The 26,194-nt window shown below is 44.4% G+C and overlaps 1 protein-coding gene across 1 annotated transcript; it reads left to right on the top strand.

Moving 5' to 3' along the window:
- Positions 1–21,566: 21,566 nt before the first annotated feature.
- On the top strand, positions 21,567–25,445 carry LOC119291413 (NADH dehydrogenase [ubiquinone] 1 alpha subcomplex subunit 13-B-like). The gene is made up of 3 exons (XM_037570171.1): positions 21,567–21,981; positions 24,849–24,920; positions 25,000–25,445. The coding sequence occupies exons 1-3, from the start codon at positions 21,767–21,769 to the stop codon at positions 25,142–25,144; spliced, it is 432 nt and encodes a 143-aa protein (XP_037426068.1). The 5' UTR covers positions 21,567–21,766; the 3' UTR covers positions 25,145–25,445.
- The last annotated feature ends 749 nt before the right edge of the window (positions 25,446–26,194 follow it).

Below are 26,194 nucleotides of genomic sequence, written 5' to 3' on the forward strand. Positions count from 1 at the left end.
GGACTGATTGAGATGAGACAAGCTGGTATGAACTCGACCTATCTTGTTTTTGTAAATATGATTAGCTCATCGTTCCTGATTCAACCTATTATGAACGAAACATGTTTTCAATGACAGTTAGAGATTATAGTTGCTTATGACATGCTTAATTATCTAGGAGTTTATAATGGTTTACCTTGCGTGCCAACATGCTATTAAAATGGTTGTGATGTGGTATGATAGGGTGGTATCCTCCTTTGAACGATTTGAGTGACTTGACTTGGCACATGTTCACACATGTAGTTGAAACAAAATCAACATAGCCTCCATGATATTTATGTTCATGGTGGATTATATCCTACTCATGCTTGCACTCAAGGTCTATTAATTTTAATGCATGTTCATGACTGTTGTCGCTCTCTAGTTGGTCCCTTCCCAGTCTCTTTCTAGCCTTCGCTTGTACTAAGCAGGAATACTGCTTGTGCATCCAAAATCCATAAACCCCAAAGTCATTCCATATGAGTCCACCATACCTTCCTATATGCGGTATTTACCTGCCATTCCAAGTAAATTTGTATGTGCCAAACTCTAAACCTTCAAGTGAAATTTTGTGTTGTATGCTCGAACGGCTCATGTATCAACTAGGGTTGTCTATATCTTCCATGCTAGGTGGGTTATTCTCACGAGTGGACTCCGCTCCACACTCACATGAAAATGGCCGGTAACCGGGATGCCCAGTCCCATGCTCAAACCAAAATAATTGCAAACAAAACTCCACCTGGATTGTTGTTAGTTGGAGGCACCCGTTGTTTCGGGAAAGCCATGGATTGATGCTTGTTGGTGGTGGGGGGGTATAAACTTTACCATTCTGTTTGGGAACCGCCTATAATGTGTGTAGCATGGAAGATATTGAGATCTCTTGGTTGTTATGTTGGCAACGAAAGTATGCTGCTCAAAATATTATTTATCTCGGTTTAAAACTTGAGCTCTGGCCCCTCTATAAATCACTGTTTCCCTCTATGAAGGGCCTATCTATTTACTTTTATGTTGAGTCATCATCCCCTCATTAAAAAGCACCAGTTGGAGAGCACCGCTGTCATTTGCATGCATTACTATTAATTTATATTGAGTATGACTATGACTGGATCTCTTTTACCATGAATTACAATGTCCAGTCAGTCCTTGATATTTAGAGGTGCTCTGCATTTATGTTTTGCAGTCTCAGAAAGGGCTAGAGAGATACCATCTTGTTATATCATATTATGATTATTTTGAGAAAGTGTTGTCATCCGAGATTTATTATTATTGCTCGCTAGTTGATTATGCCATTGATATGAGTAAACATGAGACCTAAATGTTATTGTGAATGTGGTTAGTTCATAATCTTTGCTAAAAACTTGAATGATGGCTTTACATATTTGCAACAACAAGAGCAACAGAACTTGTAAAAGTTTTTCTTTATCACTTTTAGTATGTCAACTGAATTGCTTGAGGACAAGCAAGGGTTTAAGCTTGGGGGAGTTGATACGTCTCCATCGTATATACTTTTCCAAACACTTTTGCCCTTGTTTTGGACTCTAACTTGCATGATTTGAATGGAACTAACCCGGACTGACGCTGTTTTCAGCAGAATTGCCATGGTGTTATTTTTGTGCAGAAATAAAAGTTCTCGGAATGACCTGAAACTTCACGGAGATTATTTTTGGAATTTATAAAAAATACTTGCGAAAGAATCAAGACCAGGGGGCACACACCCTGTCCATGAGGGTGGGGGTGCGCCCTACCCCCTGGGCGCGCCCCCTGCCTTGTGGGCCCCCTAAGGCTCCACTGACCTCAACTCCAACTCTATATATTCACGTTTGGGGAGAAAAAAATCAAAGAGAAAAATTCATCGCGTTTTACGATACGGAGCCACTGTCAAGCCCTAATCTCTCTCGGGAGGGCTGATCTGGAGTCCGTTCGGGGCTCCGAAGAGGGGAATCCGTCGTCGTTGTCATCATCAACCATCCTCCATCACCAATTTCATGATGCTCACCGTCGTGCGTGAGTAATTCCATCCTAGGCTTGCTGGACGGTGATGGGTTGGATGAGATTTACCATGTAATCAAGTTAGTTTTGTTAGGGTTTGATCCCTAGTATCCATTATGTTCTGAGATTAATGTTCCTATGACTTTGCTATGCTTAATGCTTGTCACTAGGGCCCGAGTGCCATGATTTTAGATCTGAACCTATTGTGTTTTCATGAATATATGTGAGTTCTTGATCCTATCTTGCAAGTCAATAGTCACCTACTATGTGTTATGATCCGGTAACCCCGAAGTGACAATAATCGGGACCACTCCCGGTGATGACCGTAGTTTGAGGAGTTCATGTATTCACTAAGTGTTAATGCTTTTGTATGGTACTCTATTAAAAGGAGGCCTTAATATCCCTTAGTTTCCAATAGGACCCCGCTGCCAAGGGAGGGTAGGACAAAAGATGCCATGCACGTTCTTTTCCATAAGCATGTACGACTATATTCGGAATACATGCCTACATTACATTGATGAACTGGAGCTAGTTCTGTGTCACCCTATGTTATAACTGTTGCATGAGGAATCGCATCCAACATAATTATCCATCACTGATCCAATGCCTACGAGCTTTTCACATATTGATCTTTTCTTAGTTACTTTACCTTGCCACAGTTACTTCCATACTACTTTGCTACTAAATACTTTGCTGCAGATATTAAGTTTTCCAGGTGTGGTTGAATTGACAACTCAACTACTAATACTTGAGAATATTCTTTGGCTCCCCTTGTGTCGAATCAATAAATTTGGGTTGAATACTCTACCCTCGAAAACTATTGTGATCCCCTATACTTGTGGGTTATCAATCAACACCTCTCTCTCGAAGCATGTGGACATGTTTTTTGATTTTGGTTTTATCTTGAGGACAAGCAAGGTCTAAGCTTGGGGGAGTTGATACGTCCATTTTCCATCATGTTTTCTTACTGTTATTTCTAAAAAAATATCCATAATAATGCTTTTTGGAGTAATTCTAATGCCTTTTCTATCATAATTTGCAAGGTACACACCAAAAGGGAGAATTCTGGCAGCTGGAAATCTTGACCTGAAAAAGCTACGTTAGGCTACCTATTTTTCACAACTCCAAACAAGCTGAGCCTTCACGGAGAATTTTTATGGAATATTTAAGGAATATTGGAGCAAATAACTACCAGAGGGGGCCCACCAGGTGGGCACAACCCACTTGGGCGCGTTAGGGAGTCCAGGCGCGCCCTGGTGGGTTGTGCCCTCCTCGACCCACCTCCAGTGCCCATCTTCTGGTATGTAAGTCATTTTGATCTAGAAAAAAAATAAAGGGTGTACATTCGGGATGAAGCGCCACCGTCTCGAGGCGGAACTTGGGCAGGAGAACTTTTGCCCTCCGGCGAAACGATCCTGTCGGGGGAACTTCCCTCCCGGGGGGGGGATCATTGTCATCATCATCACCAACAACTCTCCCATCTTGGGGAGGGGGATCTCCATCAACATCTTCACCAGCACCATCTCATCTCAAACCCTAGTTCATCTCTTGTACTCAATTTAGTTACCGAAACTATAGATTGGTGCTAGGGGGTGACTAGTAGTGTTGATTACATCTTGTACTTGATTACTATATGGTTTATTTGGTGGAAGATTATATTTTCAGATCCATTATGCTATTTAATACCCCTTGATCATGAGCATGTTGATTATTTGTGAGTAGTTACTTTTGTTCTTGAGGTCACAGGAGAAATCATGTTGCAAGTAATCATGTGAATTTGATATGTGTTCGATATTTTGATAGTATGTATGTTGTGATTGTTGGGGAACGTGGTAATTTCAAAAAAATTCCTACACACACGCAAGATCATGGTGATGCATAGCAACGATAGGGGAGAGTGTTGTCCATGTACCCTCGTAGACCAAAAACAGAAGCGTTATGACAACGCGGTTGATGTAGTCGTACGTCTTCACGATCGACCGATCCTAGTACCGAATGTACAACACCTCCGCGATCTGCACACGTTCAGCTCGGCGACGTCCCATGAACCCCGATCCAGCAGAGTGTCGAAGGAGAGTTTCGTCAGCACGACGGCGTGATGATGGTGATGATGAAGCTACCGGCGCAGGGCTTCGCCTAAGCACTACGACGATATGACCGAGGTGGATTATGGTGGAGGGGGCACCGCACATGGCTAAGAGATCAATGATCAACTTGTGTGTCTATGGGGTGCCCCCTCCCCCATATATAAAGGAGTGGAGGAGGGGGAGAGGGCCAGCCTCCTAGGGGCGCCCAAGGGGGGAGTCCTACTCCAAGTGGGAGTAGGATTCCCCCTTCCCTAGCTAGAGTAGGAGAGGGAAGGAAGGGGGAGAAGGAGAGAAGGAAAGGGGGGGTCAGCCCCCTTCCCAATTCGGGTTGGGCTTGGGGGGGCGCCCCCCCCCCCCACCTTGGCCACCTCCTCCTCCTTTCCACTAATGCCCAATAAGGCCCATTGACTCCCTAGGGGGGTGCCAGTATACTCCGGTAAATGCCCAAACTCACCCGGAACCATTCCGACGTCCAAACATAGTCATCCAATATATCGATCTTTATGTCTCGACCATTTCGAGACTCCTCATCATGTTTGTGATCATATCCGAGACTCCGAACTACCTTCGGTACATCAAAACACATAAACTCATAATACCGATCGTCACCGAACTTTAAGCGTGCGGACCCTACGGGTTCGAGAACTATGTAGACATGATCGAGACATGTCTCCGCCCAATAACCAATAGTGGAACCTTGTAACGCCCCGGATTCATTGCGCCAGGTGTCCGCCAGTTTTTCGCTGTCTTTGCCATGTCGTTGGATTGCGTGTTGCATTTTATCATGTCATCTTATGCATTTCATTTTGCATACGTGTTCGTCTCATGCATTCGAGCATTTTCCCCGTTGTCCGTTTTGCAATCCGGCACTCCTATGCCCTCCGGTGTTCCCCTTTTGTCTCTCGTTGTGAGCGAGTGTTAAACTTTCTCGGAATGGACCGAGTCTTGCCAAGCGGCCTTGGTATAGCACCGATAGACCGCCTGTCAAGTTTCGTGCCATTTGGAGTTCCTTTGGTACTCCAACGGTTAACCGGGTAACCGTAAAAGCCTCCTTCTCTTTGCAGCCCAACACCCTTCCAAAGTGGCCCAAAACCCAGCAAACTCCCCTCCATGCCCTCCGCCGTTCGATCACGATCGCGTGGCCGAAAACCGCTCCTCATTTGGACTCTCCAAACTCCCTCTAGCTATAAATATGTGCCTCCCGTCCAAATTCGCGGATGAAAATCCCCCCCCCCCCCCGAAACCCTAGCAGGGTGGATGTTGTTTGAGTTTCTGTTTGTGTTTCATCCGTAGTCGGATGTTGATCTTATGTATGATGATGTTGTATTCGTGTGGCATTGTATGCCCTCTTGTATGTATCCCCATCTATTATGTAATGTTGATGTAATGATATCCACCTTGCAAAAGCGTTTCAATATGCGGGTCTATCCTTGGTGGGACCTTTGAGTTCCTTTTGGATAGGGTCGCATATTGGGCGTGACAAACCTGGATGCTCATATTGGCTCCCACATATTCTATGAAGATCTTTATCGGTCAAACGCATAACAACATACGTTGTTCCCTTTGTCATCGGTATGTTACTTGCCCGAGATTCGATCGTCGGTATCTCAATACCTAGCTCAATCTCGTTACCGGCAAGTCTCTTTACTCGTTCCGTGATACATCATCCCGTAACTAACTCATTAGTCACATTGCTTGCAAGGTTTATTGTGATGTGTATTACCGAGAGGGCCCAGAGATACCTCTACGACAATCGTAGTGACAAATCCTAATCTCGATCTATGCCAACTCAACAAACACCATCGGAGACACCTGTAGAGCACCTTTATAATCACCCAGTTACGTTGTGACATTTGGTAGCACACAAAGTGTTCCTCCAGTATTCGGGAGTTGCATAATCTCATAGTCATAGGAACATGTATAAGTCATGAAGAAAGAAATAACAACATACTAAACGATCAAGTGCTAAGCTAATGGAATGGGTCAAGTCAATCACATCATTTTCTAATAATGTGATCCCGTTCATCAAATGACAACTCATGTCTATGGCTTGGAAACTTAACCATCTTTGATTAACGAGCTAGTCAAGTAGAGGCATACTAGTGACACTCTGTTTGTCTATGTATTCACACATGTACTAAGTTTCCGGTTAATACAATTCTAGCATGAATAATAAACATTTATCATGATATAAGGAAATATAAATAACAACTTTATTATTGCCTCTAGGGCATATTTCCTTCAGTCTCACACTTGCACTAGAGTCAATAATCTAGATTACATTGTGATGATTCCAACACCCATGGAGTCTTGGTGCTGATCATGTTTTGCTCATGAAAGAGGCTTAGTCAACAGGTCTGCAACATTCAGATCCGTATGTATCTTGCAAATCTCTATGTCCCCTTCCGACACTTGATGACAGATGGAATTGAAGCGTCTCTTGATGTGCTTGGTTCTCTTGTGAAATCTGGATTCCTTCGCCAAGGCAATGGCTCCAGTATTGTCACAAAAGATTTTCATTGGACTCGATGCACTAGGTATGACACCTAGATCGGATCTGAACTCCTTCATCCAGACTCCTTCGTTTGTTTCTTCCGAAGAAGCTATGTACTCCCCTTCACACGTAGATCCCACCATGATGCTTTGCTTAGAACTGCACCAACTTACAGCTCCACCGTTCAATAAAAATACGTATCTGGTTTGTGACTTAGAGTCATCTGGATCAGTGTCAAAGCTTTGCATCGACGTAACCATTTACAACGAGCTCTTTGTCACCTCCATAAATGAGAAACATATCCTTAGTCCTTTTCAGGTATTTCAGGATGTTCTTGACCGTTGCCCAGTGATTCACTCCTAGATTACTTTGGTACCTCCCTGCTAAACTAATAGCAAGGCACACATTAGGTCTGGTACACAGCATTGCATACATGATAGAGCCTATGGCTGAAGCATAGGGAACATCTTTCATTTTCTCTCTATCTTCTGCAGTGGTCGGTCATTGAGTCTGACTCAACTTCACACCTTGTAACACAGGCAAGAACCCTTTCTTTGCTTGATCCATTTTGAACTTCTTCAAAACTTTATCAAGTATGTACTTTGTGAAAGTCCAATTAGGCGTCTTGATCTATCTCTATAGATCTTAATTCCCAATATATAAGCAGCTTCACCAAGGTCTTTCATTGAAAAACTCTTGTTCAAGTATCCTTTTCTGATATCCAGAAATTATGTATCATTTCCAATCAATAATATGTCATCCACATATAATATTAGAAATGCTACAGAGCTCCCACTCACTTTCTTGTAAATACAGGCTTCTCCAAAAGACTGTATAAAACCATATGCTTTGATCACACTATCAAAACGTTTATTCCAACTCCGTGAGGCTTGCACCAGTCCATAAATAGATCGCTGGAGCTTGCACCCTTTGTTAGCATCCTTTGGATCAATAAAACCTTCGGGTTGCATCATATAAAACTCTTCTTCCAAAAATCCATTCAGGAATGCAGTCTTTACATCCATTTGCCAAATTTCATAATCATAAAATGCAGTAATTGCTAACATGATTCGGACAGACTTAAGCATCGCTACGGGTGAGAATGTCTCATCGTAGTCAACTTCTTGAACTTGTCGAAAACCTTTCGCAACAAGTTGAGCTTTGTAGACAGTAACATTACCATCAGCGTTAGTCTTCTTCTTGAAGATCCATTTATTCTCGATAGCTTGCCGATCATCGGGCAAGTCAACCAAAGTCCACACTTTGTTCTCATACATGGATCCCATCTCAGATTTCATGGCCTCAAGCCATTTCGCGGAATTGGGCTCATCATCGCTCCCTCCTAGTTCGTAGGTTCATCATGGTCAAGTAACATGACCTCCAGAATAGGATTACCGTACCACTCTGGTGCGGATCTTACTCTGGTTGACCTACGAGGTTCGGTAGTAACTTGATCTGAAGTTTCATGATCATTATCATTAGCTTCTTCACTAATTGGTGTAGGGATCACAGGAACTGATTTCTGTGATGAACTACTTTCCAATAAGGGAGCAGGTACAGTTACCTCATCAAGTTCTACTTTCCTCCCACTCACTTCTTTCGAGAGAAACTCCTTGTCTAGAAAGGATCCATTCTTAGCAACGAATATCTTGCCTTCGGATCTGTGATAGAAGGTGTACCCAACAATTTCCTTTGGGTATCCTATGAAGACGCACTTCTCCGATTTGGGTTCGAGCTTATCAGGTTGAAGTTTTTTCACATAAGCATCGCAGCCTCAAACTTTAAGAAATGACAACTTTGGTTTCTTGCCAAACCACAGTTCATAAGGCGTCGTCTCAATGGATTTATATGGTGCCCTATTTAACGTGAATGTAGCCGTCTCTAAAGCATAACCCCAAAACGATAGCGGTAAATCAATAAGAGACATCATAGATCGCACCATATCTAATAAAGTGCGGTTACAACGTTCGGACACACCATTACGCTGTGGTGTTTCGGGTGGCGTGAGTTGTGAAACTATTCCACGTTGTTTCAAATGAAGACCAAACTCGTAACTCAAATATTCTCCTCCACGATCAAATTGTAGAAATTTTATTTTCTTGTTACGATGATTTTCCACTTCACTCTGAAATTATTTGTACTTTTCAGATGTTTCAGACTTATGTTTAATTAACTAGATGTACCCATATCTGCTCAAATCATTTGTGAAGGTGAGAAAATAACGATACCCGCCGCGTGCCTCAATATTAATCAGACCACATACATCAGTATGTATGATTTCCAATAAATCTGTTGCTCTCTCCATTGTTCCGGAGAACGGAGTTTTAGTCATCTTGCCCATGAGGCATGGTTCGCAAGTACCAAGTGATTCATAATCAAGTGATTCCAAAAGTCCATCATAATGGAGTTTCTTCATGCGCTTTACACCAATATGACCTAAACGGCAGTGCCACAAATAAGTTGCACTATCATTATCAACTTTGCATCTTTTGGCTTCAATATTATGAATATGTGTGTCACTACTATCGAGATTCAACAAAAATAGACCACTCTTCAAGGGTGCATGACCATAAAAGATATTACTCATATAAATAGAACAACCATTATTCTCAGATTTAAATGAATAACCATCTCGCATTAAACAAGATCCAGATATAATGTTCATGCTCACTGCTGGCACCAAATTACAATTATTCAGGTCTAAAACTAATCCCGAAGGTAGATGTAGAGGTAGCGTGCCGACCGCGATCACATCGACTTTGGAACCATTTCCCACGTGCATCATCACCTCATCCTTAGGCAATCTTCGCTTAATCTGTAGTCCCTGTTTCGAGTTGCAAATATTAGCAATAGAACCAGTATCAAATACCCAGGCACTACTGCGAGCATTAGTAAGGTACACATCAATAACATGTATATCACATATACCTTTGTTCACCTTGCCATCCTTCTTATCCTCCAAATACTTGGGGCAGTTTCGCTTCCAGTGACCAGTCCCTTTGCAGTAGAAGAACTCAGTCTCAGGCTTAGGTCCAGACTTGGGTTTCTTCACTTGAGCAGCAACTTGCTTTCCGTTCTTCTTGAAGTTCCCCTTCTTCCCTTTACCCTTTTTCTGAAACTGGTGGTCTTGTTGACCATCAACACTTGATGCTCCTTCTTGATTTTTACCTCTGCAGCCTTTAGCATCACGAAGAGATCGGGAATTGTCTTGTTCATCCCTTGCATATTATAGTTCATCACGAAGCTCTTGTAGCTTGGTGGCAGTGATTGAAGAATTCTGTCAATGACACTATCACCAAAGATTAACTCCCAGTTGAATCAAGTGGTTGTTATACCCAGACATTTTGAGTATATGTTCACTGACAGAACTATTCTCCTCCATCTTGCAGCTATAGAACTTATTGGAGACTTCATATCTCTCGATCCGGGTATTTGCTTGAAATATTAACTTCAACTCCTGGAACATCTCATATTCTCCATGACGTTCAAAACGTTGTTGAAGTCCCGGTTCTAAGCCATAAAGCATGGCACACTGAACTATCGAGTAGTCATCAGCTTTGCTCTGCCAGACGTTCACAATGTCCGGTGTTGCTCCTGCGGCGGGTCTAGCACCTAGCGGTGCTTCCAGGACGTAATTCTTCTGTGTAGCAATGAGGATAATCCTCAAGTTACGGACCCAGTCTGTGTAATTGCTACCATCATCTTTTAACTTAGCTTTCTCTAGGAACGCATTAAAATTCAACGAACAACAGCACGGTCCATCTATCTACAACAACATAGACATGCAAAAAACTATCAGGTACTAAGTTCATGATAAATTAAAGTTCAATTAATCATATTACTTAAGAACTCCCACTTAGATAGACATCCCTCTAGTCATCTAAGTGATCACGTGATCCAAATCAACTAAACCATGTCCGATCATCATGTGAGATGGAGTAGTTTTCAATGGTGAACATCACTATGTTGATCATATCTACTATATGATTCACACTCGACCTTTCGGTCTCAGTGTTCCGAGGCCATATATGGATATGCTAGGCTCGTCAAGTTTAACCCGAGTATTCTACGTGTGCAAAACTGGCTTGCACCCGTTGTATGTGAACGTAGAGCTTATCACACCCGATCATCACGTCGTGTCTCGGCCGACGAACTTTCGCAACGGTGCATACTCAGGGAGAACACTTGTACCTTGAAATTTAGTGAGAGATCATCTTATAATGCTACCGTCGAACTAAGCAAAATAAGATGCATAAAGAATAAACATCACATGCAATCAATATAAGTGATATGATATGGCCATCATCATCTTGTGCCTTTGATCTCCATCTCCAAAGCACCGTCATGATCACCATCGTCACCAGCGCGACACCTTGATCTCCATCGTAGCATTGTTGTCGTCTCTCCAACTGTTGTTTCTACGACTATCGCTGCCGCTTAGTGATAAAGTAAAAACAATTACAGGGCGATTGCATTGCATACAATAAAGCGACAACCATATGGCTCCTGCCAGTTGCCGATGACTCTGTTACAAAACATGATCATCTCATACGATAAAATTTAGCATCATGTCTTGACCATATCACATCACAACATGCCCTGCAAAAGCAAGTTAGACGTCCTCTACTTTGTTGTTGCAAGTTTTACATGGCTGCTACAGGCTGAGCAAAAACCGTTCTTACTAACGCATCAAAACCACAACGATTTTTCGTCAAGTATGTGATGTTTTAACCTTCAACAAGGACCGAGCATAGCCACACTTGATTCAACTAAAGTTGGAGAAACTGACACCCGCCAGCCACCTGTGTGCTAAGCACGTCGGTAGAACCAGTCTCACGTAAGCGTACGCGTAATGTCGGTCCGGGCCGCTTCATCCAACAATACTGCCGAATCAAAGTATGCCATGCTGGTAAGCAGTATGACTATTATCGCCCACAACTCATTTGTGTTCTACTCGTGCATATAACATCTACGCTTAAACCTGGCTCGAATGCCACTGTTGGGGAACGTGGTAATTTCAAAAAAATTCCTACGCACACGCAAGATCATGGTGATGTTGGAAATATGCCCTAGAAGCAATAATAAAAGGATTATTATTATATTTCCTTATTCATGATAATTGTCTTTTGTTCATGCTATAATTGTATTATCCGGAAATCGTAATACACGTGTGAATACATAGACCACAATATGTCCCTAGTGAGCCTCTAGTTGACTAGCTCGTTGATCAACAAATAGTCATGGTTTCCTGACTATGGACATTGGATGTCATTGATAACGGGATCACATCATTAGGAGAATGATGTGATGGACAAGACCCAATCCCGAGCATAGCACAAAGATCGTGTAGTTCGTTTGCTAGAGCTTTTCCAATGTCAAGTATCTTTTCCTTAGACCATGAGATCGTGTAACTCCCGGATACCGTAGGAGTGCTTTGGGTGTACCAAACGTCACAACATAAATGGGTGACTATAAAGGTGCACTACAGGTATCTCCAAAAGTGTCTGTTGGGTTGACACGGATCGAGACTGGGATTTGTCACTCCGTATGACGGAGAGGTATCTCTGGGCCCACTCAGTAATGCATCATCATAATGAGCTCAAAGTGACCAAGTGTCTAGTCACGGGATCATGCATTACGGTACGAGTAAAGTGACTTGCCGGTAACGAGATTGAACGAGGTATTGGGATACCGACGATTGAATCTCGGGCAAGTAACATACCGATTGACAAAGGGAATTGTATACGGGGTTGCTTAAATCCTCGACATCGTGGTTCATCCGATGAGATCATCGAGGAGTGTGTGGGAGCCAACATGGGTATCCATATCCCGCTGTTGGTTATTGACCGGAGAGCCGTCTCGGTCATGTCTACATGTCTCCCGAACCCGTAGGGTCTACACACTTAAGGTTCGGTGACGCTAGGGTTGTATGAATATGAGTATGCAGAAAACCGAAAGTTGTTCAGAGTCCCGGATGAGATCCCGGATGTCACGAGGAGTTCCGGAATGGTCCGGAGGTAAAGAATTATATATGGGAAGTGCAGTTTCGGCCATCGGGAGAGTTTCAGGGGTCACCGGTATTGTACCGGGACCACCGGAAGGGTCCCGGGGGTCCACTGGGTGGGGCCACCTATCCTGGAGGGCCCCATGGGCTGAAGTGGGAGGGGAACCAGCCCCTAGTGGGCTGGTGCACCCCCCTCCCCCCCCTCTGCGCCTAGGGTTGGGAACCCTAGGGGAGGGGGCGCCTCCACTTGCCTTGGGGGGCACTCCACCCCCCTTGGCCGCCGCCCCCCCTAGAGATCCCATCTCTAGGGCCGGCGCCCCCCCTGGGGTCCCTATATAAGGAGGAGGGTGGGAGGGCAGCCGCACCCAACACCCTGGCGCCTCCCTCCCCTCCCTGCTACACCTCCTCCTCCCGTAGTCGCTTGGCGAAGCCCTGCCGGAGCCCTGCTGCATCCACCACCACGCCGTCGTGCTGCTGGATCTTCATCAACCTCTACTTCCCCCTTGCTGGATCAAGAAGGAGGAGACGTCACGCTGACCATACGTGTGTTGAACGCAGAGGTGCCGTTCGTTCGGCGCTAGGATCTCCGGTGATTTGGATCACGGCGAGAACGACTCCCTCAACCCCGTTCTCTTGAACGCTTCCGCACGCGATCTACAAGGGTATGTAGATGCACTCCTCTCTCTCGTTGCTAGATGAACTCATAGATTGATCTTGGTGAACATAGAAAAAAAATTATTTTATGCAACATTCCCCAACAGTGGCATCATGAGCTAGGTCTATGCGTAGTTCTCTATTGCACGAGTAGAACACAAATTTGTTGTGGGCGTAGATGTTGTCAACTTTCTTGCCGCTACTAGTCTTATTTTGCTTCAGCGGTTTTGTGGGATGAAGCGGCCCAGACCAACCTTACACGTACGCTTACGTGAGACAGGTTCCACCGACTGACATGCACTAGTTTCATAAGGTGGCTAGCGGGTGTCTGTCTCTCCCACTTTAGTTGGAGCGGATTCGATGAAAAGGGTCCTTATGAAGGGTAAGTAGAAGTTGACAAATCACGTTGTGGTTTTTTCGTAGGTAAGAAAACGTTCTTGCTAGAACCCTATTGCAGCCACGTAAAAGATGCAACAACAATTAGAGGACGTCTAACTTGTTTTTGCAGCAATTGCCTTGTGATGTGATATGGCCAAAAGTTGTGATGAATGATGAATGATATATTGTGATGTATGAGATCATGTTCTTGTAATAGGAATCACGACTTGCATGTCGATGAGTATGACAATCGGCAGGAGCCATAGGAGTTGTCTTAATTATTGTATGACCTGCGTGTCAATGATTTAACGCCATGTAATTACTTTACTTTATTGCTAAACCGTTAGCCATAGTAGTAGAAGTAATAGTTGGCGAGCAACTTCATGGAGACACGATGATGGAGATCATGATGATGGAGATCATGGTGTCATGCCGGTGACGAAGATGATCATGGAGCCCCGAAGATGGAGATCAAAGGAGCTATATGATATTGGCCATATCATGTCACTACTATATATAATTGCATGTGATGTTTATTATGTTTATGCATCTTGTTTACTTAGAACGACGGTAGTAAATAAGATGATCCCTTATAATAATTTCAAGAAAGTGTTCTCCCCTAACTGTGCGTCGTTGCTAAAGTTCGTCGTTTCGAAGCACCACGTGATGATCGGGTGTGATAGATTCTTACATTCACATACAACGGGTGTAAGACAGTTTTACACATGCAAAAACACTTAGGGTTAACTTGACGAGCCTAGCATGTACAGACATGGCCTCGGAACACAGAGACCGAAAGGTCGAACATGAGTCGTATGGAAGATACGATCAACATGGAGATGTTCACCGATGATGACTAGTCCGTCTCACGTGATGATCAGACACGGCCTAGTCGACTCGGATCGTGTAACACTTAGATGACTAGAGGGATGTCTAATCTGAGTGGGAGTTCATTAAATAATTTGATTAGATGAACTTAATTATCATGAACTTAGTTTAAAATCTTTGCAAAATATGTCTTATAGATCAAATGGCCAACGCTCATGTCAACATGAACTTCAACGCGTTCCTAGAGAAAACCAAGCTGAAAGATGATGGCAGCAACTATTCGGACTGGGTCCGGAACCTGAGGATCATCCTCATAGCTGCCAAGAAAGCATATGTCCTAGTAGGACCTCTAGGTGAAGCACCCATCCTAGATAACCAAGACGTTATGAACGCTTGGCAGTCACGTGCTGATGATTACTCCCTCGTTCAGTGCGGCATGCTTTACAGCTTAGAGCCGGGGCTCCAAAAGCGTTTTGAGCGACACGGAGCATATGAGATGTTTGAGGAGCTGAAAATGGTTTTCCAAGCTCATGCCCGGGTCGAGAGATATGAAGTCTCCGACAAGTTCTATAGTTGTAAGATGGAGGAAAATAGTTCTGTCAGTGAGCACATACTCAAAATGTCTGGGTTGCACAACCGCCTGTCCCAGCTGGACATTAACCTCCCGGACGAGGCGGTCATTGACAGAATCCTTCAGTCGCTCCCACCGAGCTACAAGAGCTTTGTGATGAACTATAATATGCAGGGGATAGTGAAAACTATTCCTGAAGTATTTTCAATGCTAAAGTCAGCAGAGGTAGAAATCAAGAAAGAACATCAAGTGCTGATGGTCGATAAAACCACCAAGTTCAAGAAGGGCAAGGGTAAGAAGAACTTCAAGAAGGACGGCAAGGATGTTGCCGCACCCGGTAAGCCAGTTGCTGGGAAGAAGTCAAAGAATGGACCCAAGCCTGAGACTGAGTGCTTTTATTGCAAAGGGAAGGGTCACTGGAAGCGGAACTACCCCAAATACTTAGCGGACAAGAAGGCCGACAATACTAAAGGTATATTTGATATACATGTAATTGATGTGTACCTTACCAGTACTCGTAGTAACTCCTGGGTATTTGATACCGGTGCCGTTGCTCATATTTGTAACTCACAGCAGGAGCTGCGGAATAAGCGGAGACTGGCGAAGGACGAGGTGATGATGCGCGTCGGGAATGGTTCCAAGGTCGATGTGATCGCCGTCGGCACGCTACCTCTACATTTACCTACGGGATTAGTTTTAAACCTCAATAATTGTTATTTAGTGCCAAGTTTGAGCATGAACATTGTATATGGATCTCGTTTAATGCAAGATGGCTACTCATTTAAATCCGAGAATAATGGTTGTTCTATTTATATGAGAGATATGTTTTATGGTCATGCCCCGATGGTCAATGGTTTATTCTTAATGAATCTCGAACGTAATGTTACACATATTCATAGTGTGAATACCAAAAGATGTAAAGTTGATAACGATAGTCCCACATACTTGTGGCACTGCCGCCTTGGTCACATTGGTGTCAAGCGCATGAAGAAGCTCCATGCTGATGGACTTTTAGAATCACTCGATTATGAATCATTTGACACATGCGAACCATGCCTCATGGGCAAAATGACCAAGACTCCGTTCTCCGGAACAATGGAGCGAGCAACCAACTTATTGGAAATCATACATACTGATGTGTGTAGTCCAATGAGCGTTGAGGATCGTGGAGGATATCGTTATGTTCTCACTCTCACTGATGACTTAAGTAGATATGGGTATGTCTACTTGATGAAACACAAGTCTGAGACCTTTGAAAAGTTCAAGGAATTTTATAGTGAAGTAGAGAATCAACATGACCGAAAGATAAAATTCTTACGATCGGATCATGGAGGAGAATATTTAAGTCACGAATTTGGTACGCACTTAAGAAAATGTGGAATCGTTTCACAACTCACGCCGCTTGGAACACCTCAGCATAATGGTGTGTCCGAATGTCATAATCGCACTCTATTGGATATGGTGCGATCTATGATGTCTCTTACCGCTTTACCGCTATCATTTTGGGGATACGCTCTAGAGACAGCTACATTCACTTTAAATAGGGCCCGTCTAAATCCGTTGAGAGGACATCGTATGAATTATGGTTTGGGAAGAAACCTAAGCTGTCGTTTCTAAAAGTTTGGGGATGCGATGCTTATGTCAAGAAACTTCAACCTGAAAAGCTCGAACCCAAGTCGGAAAATGTGTCTTCATAGGATACCCTAAGGAAACCATTGGGTATACCTTCTACCTTAGATCCGAAGGCAAGATCTTTGTTTCCAAGAACGGATCCTTTCTAGAAAAAGAGTTTCTCTCGAAAGGAGTAAGTGGGAGGAAAGTAGAACTCGATGAAGTACTACCTCTTGAAACGGAAAGTAGTGCAGCTCAGGAAAATGTTCCTGTGATGCCTACACCGACTGGAGAGGAAATTAATGATGATGATCAAGGTACTTCAGATCAAGTTGCTACTGAACTTTGTAGGTCCACAAGGATACGTTCCACACCAGAGTGGTATGGCAACCCTGTCCTGGAAATCATGCTGTTAGACAACGGTGAACCTTTGAACTATGCAGAAGCGATGGCGGGCCCAGATTCCAACAAATGGCTTGAAGCCATGCAATCCGAGATAGAATCCATGTATGAAAACAAAGTATGGACTTTGACAGACTTGCCCGATGATCGGCGAGCGATAGAAAACAAATGGATCTTTAAGAAGAAGACGGACGCGGATGGTAATGTTACCATCTATAAAGCTCGACTTGTCGCTAAGGGTTATCGGCAAGTTCAAGGGGTTGACTACGATGAGACTTTCTCTCCCGTAGCGAAGCTAAAGTCCGTCCGAATCATGTTAGCAACTGCCGCATGCTATGATTATGAGATATGACAGATGGACGTCAAAACGGCATTCCTTAATGGCTATCTTAAGGAAGAACTGTATATGATGCAGCCGGAGGGTTTTGTCGATCCTAAGAATGCTAACAAGGTATGCAAGCTCCAGCGATCCATTTATGGGCTGGTGCAAGCATCTCAGAGTTGGAACATTCGCTTTGATGAATTTTTTTATTTTATGCAACGTTCCCCAACAAGTGATGCATAGCAACGAGAGGGGAGAGTGTTGTCCACGTACCCTCGTAGACCAAAAGCGGAAGCGTTATGACAACGCGGTTGATGTAGTCGTACTTCTTCACGATCGACCGATCCTAGTACCGAACGTACGACACCTCCGCGATCTGCACATGTTTAGCTCGGTGACGTCCCACGAACTCCGATCCAGCAGAGTGTCGAAGGATAGTTTCGTCAGCACGACGGCGTGATGACGGTGATGATAAAGCTACTGGCGCAGGGCTTCGCCTAAGCACTACGACGATATGACCGAGGTGGATTATGGTGGAGAGGGGCATCGCACACGGCTAAGAGATCAATGATCAACTTGTGTGTCTATGGGGTGCCCCCCTCCCCCGTATATAAAGGAGTGTAGGAGGGGGAGAGGGCCGGCCTCCTAGGCGCGCCCAAGGGGGGAGTCCTACTCCAAGTGGGAGTAGGATTCCCTCTTCCCTAGCTAGAGTAGGAGAGGGAAGGAAGGGGGAGAAGGAGAGAAGGAAAGGGGGGCCGGCCCCTTCCCAATTTGGATTGGGCTTTGGGGGGGGGCACGCCCCCACCTTGGCTGCCTCCTCCTTTCCACTAAGGCCCAATAAGGCCCATTGACTCCCCTGGGGGTTCCGGTAACCTCTCGGTACTCCGGTAAATGCCCGAACTCACCCGGAACCATTCCGACGTCCAAACATAGTCATTCAATATATCGATCTTTATGTATCGACCATTTCGAGACTCCTCGTCATGTCCATGATCATATCCGGGACTCCGAACTACCTTCGGTACATCAAAACACATGAACTCATAATACCGGTCGTCACCAAACTTTAAGCGTGCGGACCCTACGGGTTCGAGAACTACGTAGACATGACCGAGACATGTCTCCAACCAATAAACAATAGTGGAACCTGGATGCTCATATTGGCTCCCACATGTTCTACGAAGATCTTTATCGGTCAAACCGCATAACAACATACGTTGTTCCCTTTGTCATCGGTATGTTACTTGCCCGAGATTCGATCGTCGGTATCTCAATACCTAGTTGAATCTCGTTACCGGCAAGTCTCCTTACTCGTTCCGTAATACATCATCTCGTAACTAACTCATTAGTCACGTTGCTTGCAAGGTTTATAGTGATGTGTATTACCGAGAGGGCCCAGAGATACCTCTACGACAATCGTAGTGACAAATCCTAATCTCGATTTATGCCAACTCAACAAACACCATCGGAGACACCTGTATAGCACCTTTATAATCACCCAGTTACGTTGTGATGTTTGGTAGAACACAAAGTGTTCCTCCGGTATTCGGGAGTTGCATAATCTCATAGTCATAGGAACATGTATAAGTCATGAAGAAAGCAATAGCAACATACTAAACGATCAAGTGCTAAGCTAACAGAATGGGTCAAGTCAATCACATCATTTTCTAATGATGTGATCCCGTTCATCAAATGACAACTCATGTCTATGGCTAGGAAACTTAACCATCTCTGATTAACGAGCTAGTCAAGTAGATGCATACTAGTGACACTCTGTTTGTCTATGTATTCACACATGCACTAAGTTTCTGGTTAATACAATTCTAGCATGAATAATAAACATTTATCATGATATAAGGAAATATGAATAACAACTTTATTATTGCCTCTAGGGCATATTTCCTTCAGTGATTCCCTTAGTGGTGTCATGTGAACGTCGACTACATGACACTTTACCATATTTGGGCCTAAGGGAATGCATTGTGGAGTAGCTATTAAATGGTGGGTTGCGAGAGTCACAGAAACTTAAACCCCAGTTTATGCGCTATTCCGTAAGGGACCAATTGGATCCTAGAGTTTAATGCTATGGTTAGAATTTATTCTTAATACTTTTCTCTCGTAGTTGCGGATGCTTGCGGGAGGGTTAATCATAAGTAGGAGGTTTGTTCAAGTAAGAACAACACCTAGGCATCGGTCCACCCACATATCAAATTATCAAAGTAGCGAACACAAATCTAACCAACATGACAAAAGTAACTAGATGAAATTCCCGTGTACCCGCAAGAACACTTTGTTTACCGTAAGAAACCATTTTGGCCCGTCCTTTTCCTCAAAAGGATTGGGCTACCTTGCTGCACTTTTGTTACTACTATTGTTACTTGCTCGTTACAAATTATCTTGCTACCAAACTATTCCGCTACTTACAATTTCAGCACTTGCAGACATTACCTTGCTGAAAACTACTTGTCATTTCCTTCTGCTCCTCATTGGGTTCGACACTCTTACTTATCGAAAAGAGCTACAGTTGACCCCTATACTTGTGGGTCATCAATGCGAGCATGAGAACGAACTGCTACGCACACTAGATTGGACGATTAGCCAGGTGGTTGGTCTTTTTCTAAGATCAACCGGATCTTCCCGGTGGCTGTGACTCGGCCCGGTCATGCCCGCCCTCTTGTGTTGGCTGTGGTGATGCTGTTGGCAGTGGATCATGGTCTCCCGTGCGTAGATCTTGTCCGTGGTGGTTGGTGGTTGTTGGTGGTGGTGCGGCTCTCCTTCCCGCGGTGGTGGTTCCGCCTTGCGACGGCTTCCTACTACTTCATTCCCTAATCCGACGGCCTGTAGGATTGTTTGGTGGTAGACCGGGGTGAAATCCTCGCTCGGCTTGCCGATGCAGGCAGCGACGACATCGGTGGGTGTCGTTTCCTTTTGGGAGGCACCGCCATGGCCTTCTCTCCATGTCCCTATTCGAGTACCAGGGAAAACTCTGTATCCGGTTTGATGGATCGGATGACGACGACGTCTCAGCACCGTTCCCCTTCATGAAGGCGTCATCTTTGTTGTTCGCGGTGTGCTTGGTGTTGGAATTGGAGTCTTCGAAAGCTATGTCAAGTTCGGGTTGCTACTCAATTCATGGGCATCCGGGGCACAATGTACGCCATCTATGGCGCTTCCTCCATGGCTTCTCCCTCCGGTCCGGCTAGGACCTGCAACCCACTTGCTGATCCTCTAGGTGCTTAAGGTGAGAGGTATGTTGATCCAGCCTGTCCGGGAGTCGTGGCCGTGTGACAGAGGTTTCTAGCGTTGGCCATGACGCGGTATAGATGCCTTGTATCTCGTCTCTTTGCCTCCCCGGTCGGATTTCGAGCTAGGAGAGTTTTGTGTTGTTTTGTATTCCTTTGCTCTTCCCACACCTAGGCCTCGTCCAGAACGGATGTTTAGAAAACAAAGGAAAGAAAAACTGTATAGGAATAGGATTGAGGTGCTAGTGGAAACCTGTGAATGTAGAAACATGTGAAGGAAAAGAATTGAACTGTTCGCGTTCGTAGGAAAGGGAAACAAGGGCCATGCAGAAAAATGGGACCCAACAATCATAATACAATGTTTAAATTAATAACTGTTATGCATGAACTTTCTCCTTCGTGTTGTGGGCCTCAACTATCATTTGCTATGCTTTGCATCAGGACTCCTCCAGAAAAAGAGCTCATAGTGGACATTTTGTTTCCCGTGAAAGTACAAACTGCAGAAACTTTCCTATGACATAAAAGCGCTTCTTTCATGCAAATCGAACGACACTTCAATGTAACTTTTCTTTGTTTTATTTTCCTGCAGATTTCCTCCATCATTCATTCAAACCGAACGCAACCATAGTGTGGTGCCTCTCCCTTCTCTCGTGTATGTTACTGTTGTTTCTCTCCTTTCTATCAATGAAATCATACGCAAACTTTGCGTATTTAGGAAAACAAAAGATCAACCGGCTGATTTGTAGCAGCCGCCTTTTTTTTTTAAACGAAGTTAGCCGTCTGCAATCTTCCTTTTTTTAGAAACCGCCGTCTGCAACCTTTTTTTTTAGAAACCGCCGTCTGCAACTCAGTCGCAAAATCGAAGTGCTTGTCAGGACCCAGTAATAAGCTTCTTACCCAAAGCCCATCAGCGTGTCTCGACAGGCCCATGTAAACTCTTGCGGAAGAGACCCTGGAGAGTGACGAATTTACCCACTAGCCACACTCGCTGACAGAGTCACTGGGAAGAGGCGATTCCTCCCACCACCAGGTTCCCCCAAATCGCTCGCACCCGCCACTAACCCTAGCGACATCTGCGCTCCCAATCGCTCGGCCTCTCGCCGGAGCTCCAGATCCGCGGCCGCTTCCTCCCGCGCTGGTGGTGACCTTCCCGGATCGGAGCCAAGATGACGGAGTCGATGGTGCGGAACAAGCCGGGGATGGCGAGCGTCAATGACATGCCGGTGCTGCAGGACGGGCCGCCGCCGGGCGGGTTCGCGCCCGTGCGCTACGCGCGCCGCATCCCCAACAAGGGCCCCAGCGCCATCGCCCTCTTCCTCACCACCTTCGGCGCCTTCTCCTGGGGCATGTACCAGGTCGGACAGGGGAACAAGGTCCGCCGGTAAGTGCCTGCCTGTCTGCACGTCGATCTGCCTCTTACGTGCGTGTGCCAGTCACCATTTCAATCGAAGCGGTCGCCGGTCGCAAATCGATCTTGCATGGCCGCTTGCCTTGCCTCCATCGGATGCATTCTTGCGTTAGTTCAAATAAATTGCTGCAGTTGGTTTCGTCTGAAATGTATTTAGATAATTGTAGATCATATCTGGACAAGGACAACTACACACTGATAAGGTATTAATACTAGTACTAGTAGCAACTAGCAAGGACCTGCATTATTAGAAGATAGGACGTTTCTAAGAAATAGCTTTATGTTCATATGCAAATGGATGCGTCACATTCCGATTGATATGCCACTTCATCCCTTTGCAGCTGCTCTAAGTTGATGCTATTCAAAATACTTTAATATCTAATTAGCTAATTTATGGAGAACATGAGTTTAGAAGATTTTATAGCTGTGGAACCAGGCCCAGTCTGCCTGTCGATTCCTTTGTAAAGAACCATGAACGATGAGTTGCAGACTCGTAGCATAACTCAGATAATGAATTAGAGTGTCAGAAACCTAATGTGAACATTAATTTGTGCTGACAGTTTTCACTAATGTAGTAACATGGTTGTGCCTAACGGAAAAGCGACTGCATTTTTTTAACAGCCGACTTGCACCATTCGCCACCACTCCTCCCTCCTGGCCTCCATGGCATCCACTCGCCTTGACATCATATATCCGCCCTTTAGCACCATCTCAATAGCCTTCCTTGCGATCTGTGGTGCCCTCACGCATCGTCTCCACTGCTGGTCTGATGAAGTCACTGATGCTGGCTCTGCCTTCATCTTCGCTCCACGGCTACTCCAGCCTGCGTAGCACTGCACCACCGGAACATGGGTCTCAGGGAATCGTACAATTGACAAATCAGCTTGCCTATGCTATAGCAGCAATGCCGCTCAATATTTAGATTAAACTAATGTGGTTTTGGTCGAAACTATAGCTTATTAATTTTGTAGGTTTGTCTCGTTCATTTTGTAAAAAATAAAAATTCCATGCCTCAACCTTGAACTACCTTAGTACCATGTGAGTCATTTTTTTAGAAAGAGGAGATTGCCCTTGGATATTCATTAATAGAATCAACTGTGCCAGCAGAGGTCGTACAAGAATAATAGTCTGGGTATGTGGTTCAGATGCCATCATCCAGGAGAGACATGCCTAAAGGTCTCATTAGAGCAGCCTTAAACATCAACCAAACTGAGATTACATCAAGATAGGCAAGAATCACAGTACAATTACGAAGTCATGATCATATCAATAAGTTGATTGCCAGTGCAATGTAGTTGGACCCTCTTCCAGCATTGGAACTCCAAAACCGCCTAAAAGGCAACCTTAAAATCCTAAACTAATCCTTTTGCCACCTTTGCCTCATTCCAATCGTGGTTTTTACATGACATTGCAGTGGGTCGGATGGGTCTCACATAGTCACATGTAATGCTGGTACAGCAGCTTGCAATCCCTTCATCTTCACATCAAAACACACTGTTTGAAAATTTGTATCAGTTAATCGATCAAAATATTGGAGTAGATATCTAGATATCTAAATTACCGGAACATCTCAATTCTCAAATGAATAATAAAAAATGACGCATACATAGTAGATATGCATAACCTAACCATCCACTACTGTGCGTTGCCGCACGACGTGTTGGTCGGCGGCGTAGGCGTGCGAGTGCACCTCCAGTTGACAAGACGAGTCAAATAACAGGGGAAAAGAATAGAGGCACAACGTGACTAGGCTAGAGCGATACTGCTATAGGCTGCGAGGGTAATCTGATTCCATATGTGGGCTTTCTTATTTTATCTGCTAATGGGCTGGGTTGAAGTGTTAAATATACCTAGTAAATAGTTTTTTGCACATTTCAAAGGGGGGGGGGGGGGTCGTGGCCCAGGTTGGCCTCCACGACCCTCCGCCAGAGCTTACAGCTGCATGATAGTGAGCGCGTCAGTGTATATCTGTCCAACCCAAGCTCAACGTAAGCCTCTTCCTACCTATTTGTTGCTCTAGTCTGTGCCCATTGGGTGAGGCTATCAACTGCTAGTTTGGAGAGTTTGAGGGTGCGTTTTGGGCTTCGAGATTGATTAATGGGCTCAGGCCCGGGCAAAAATTCATGGTCCAGGGTATTGTTTCCTTCATTCAGCATCTCTGGAATTTAAACTGGTTGATTATTCACATGGTTACTAATGGGCTGCTAGGTTCAGTTAAGAAAATAGATTATGTGGTCATTGCAGCAATTTATGACAATCATCCAGTCTATCTAAACGAGTAAACAACAGTTTGTCTTGATGGATAAACTTTTAAGAAACACAAGTGTAACAACCGAATGTGCATTCCTGTTATGTGTCCTTGCTCTGTATTTGCCGTTAAACATGTGAAATCTATATCCGTGCTTCATTTTATTTTGTTACGAAATTGTGCTGATTTTCTCTATTTTATTTATTCTGAAATCACCTGGGATCCTTATCTTCTGATCATGCTTCATTGCTCTTCAATTCTTGGTAGTTATTGGTTACTGTCAGATCCTTTTATTTGTTTATGTTATTGCTCTGCAATTATTGGTAGTTATTAGTTACTGTCAGATCCATTTTATTTTTTCTGTTATTGCTCTGCAACTGTTGGTAGTTATTAGTTACTGTCACTCCATTTTATATGTTTCTGTTATTGCTTCTGCAATTCTTGGTAGTCATTAGTTACCGTCACATCCATTTTTATGTTTCTGACTTTCTGTTAGCTTCAAGAGTCTTGAATGCTTGTTAGTACGTGTTGTTTTCCCATCCATGTGTTATTTGTATGTTAGCCTTCATGGTGTGGAATTATGTGTGTGCAGTGCACTGAAGGAGGAGAAAATTGCTGCCCGTAGTGCTATACTGCCGATGCTCCAAGCTGAAGAGGATGAAAGGTACTCGATCGACAATGTATGCCATTTTCTTTCGTACCTATCATCTACCGAAGACATGAGGTCTTTGATTCTCATGCAGATTTGTCAAAGAATGGAAGAAGTATCTTGAGGAGGAAGCGAGGATCATGAAAAATGTTCCTGGATGGAAAGTTGGTGAGAGCGTGTACAATTCTGGGAAATGGATGCCTCCTGCAACCGGTGAGCTGCGTCCGGAGGTTTGGTAAGGTCCAAGGTCTTGCTTCAGCCCATCGAGGATGGCATCGTGCCTTGAGGGCATGAATAAGGCTTTCAGACCTGGATACCCCAAAATTTGCTACGAGGAATACATACTTGAGCATTCGTCGTGTATTTCTTCTGTTGACGGAATTTGAATGGCTAATAATTGGACAGAGCAAGCCGACTTTGGTCTTTATATGAACCATCTTCTTTTGTTGATGTAACGTGTCTTTGTATTGCTACGGCTATTTTGACTCTTGTCTTTCTTTCAGTTGCGACACTGAACATGGATATATTCCTTTTTTTTCAGTAGTTGCCATATCAGCCTGATCGGTGCTATAACCGCCAATACGATGATTTTGGCCGAAAAGGCCACAGCCGTCATACACAACTCTGCCTTTGCGTGGCAAGGAAGTTTTGCGATTGTTTCCCAACTGCACACGGTAAATCTGACCCCGTTTTCCTTAGGAGTGCGTTTGCGGGTATATAATCCTCATCGCTTCCCTTCGTCGGCGCCATCACACTCGCCCTCGCCCTTTATCCACTCATTCCTGTCGCCAGCACACTCACCCCCATCGACCTCCTTCATCGGGTGCCACCTCCCACCCTCTCTTCCCCCATTATCATGTCCGTGTGGTCGCGCCCTCTCCGGAGGCTCCCCTGCCGGTGAGGTCATTCGAAGAAGAGGAAGAACTTGTAGTTCAATTAATAGGGAATCTCAGTAGTATTAAGGTTGTTCAAATCGTAATTGTAATCCTTCTTCAATTCCATTATGTAAATTAATGTTGAAATCCTAATTAAAATCGATGTCAAGAATTCTGATAGACTTGCACTTACAATCTCATATGAAGGGATCAAGGGTTTCTACTAGACCGGACCCTAAGAGCAACTCCAACCCATCGACCCGACCCATTCATTTTCTTCGTTTGGATCATCCGGACAGAAGAGTTGCCCCAACAGGGTGACTCAAACAGACATAGCGCCCCCCTCTTGTTCATTTGTTGTCCGTCCCGATCCAAACTGAGCTCAAATTTGAGCCACAGATGGGTCCGCGACGT

This window comes from Triticum dicoccoides, chromosome 4B (assembly GCF_002162155.2).
Source record: "Triticum dicoccoides isolate Atlit2015 ecotype Zavitan chromosome 4B, WEW_v2.0, whole genome shotgun sequence".
Lineage (NCBI taxonomy): Eukaryota > Viridiplantae > Streptophyta > Magnoliopsida > Poales > Poaceae > Triticum > Triticum dicoccoides.

What these genes read in the sequence shown, in the direction of transcription:
- LOC119291413 (XM_037570171.1), top strand. Translation starts at nt 21,767, where the DNA reads ATGACGGAGTCGATGGTGCGGAACAAGCCGGGGATGGCGAGCGTCAAT. An exon ending in CAGGGGAACAAGGTCCGCCG is followed by an intron (nt 21,982 to 24,848) that starts GTAAGTGCCTGC and finishes ATGTGTGTGCAG; the next exon opens with TGCACTGAAGGAGGAGAAAA. An exon ending in CAAGCTGAAGAGGATGAAAG is followed by an intron (nt 24,921 to 24,999) that starts GTACTCGATCGA and finishes ATTCTCATGCAG; the next exon opens with ATTTGTCAAAGAATGGAAGA.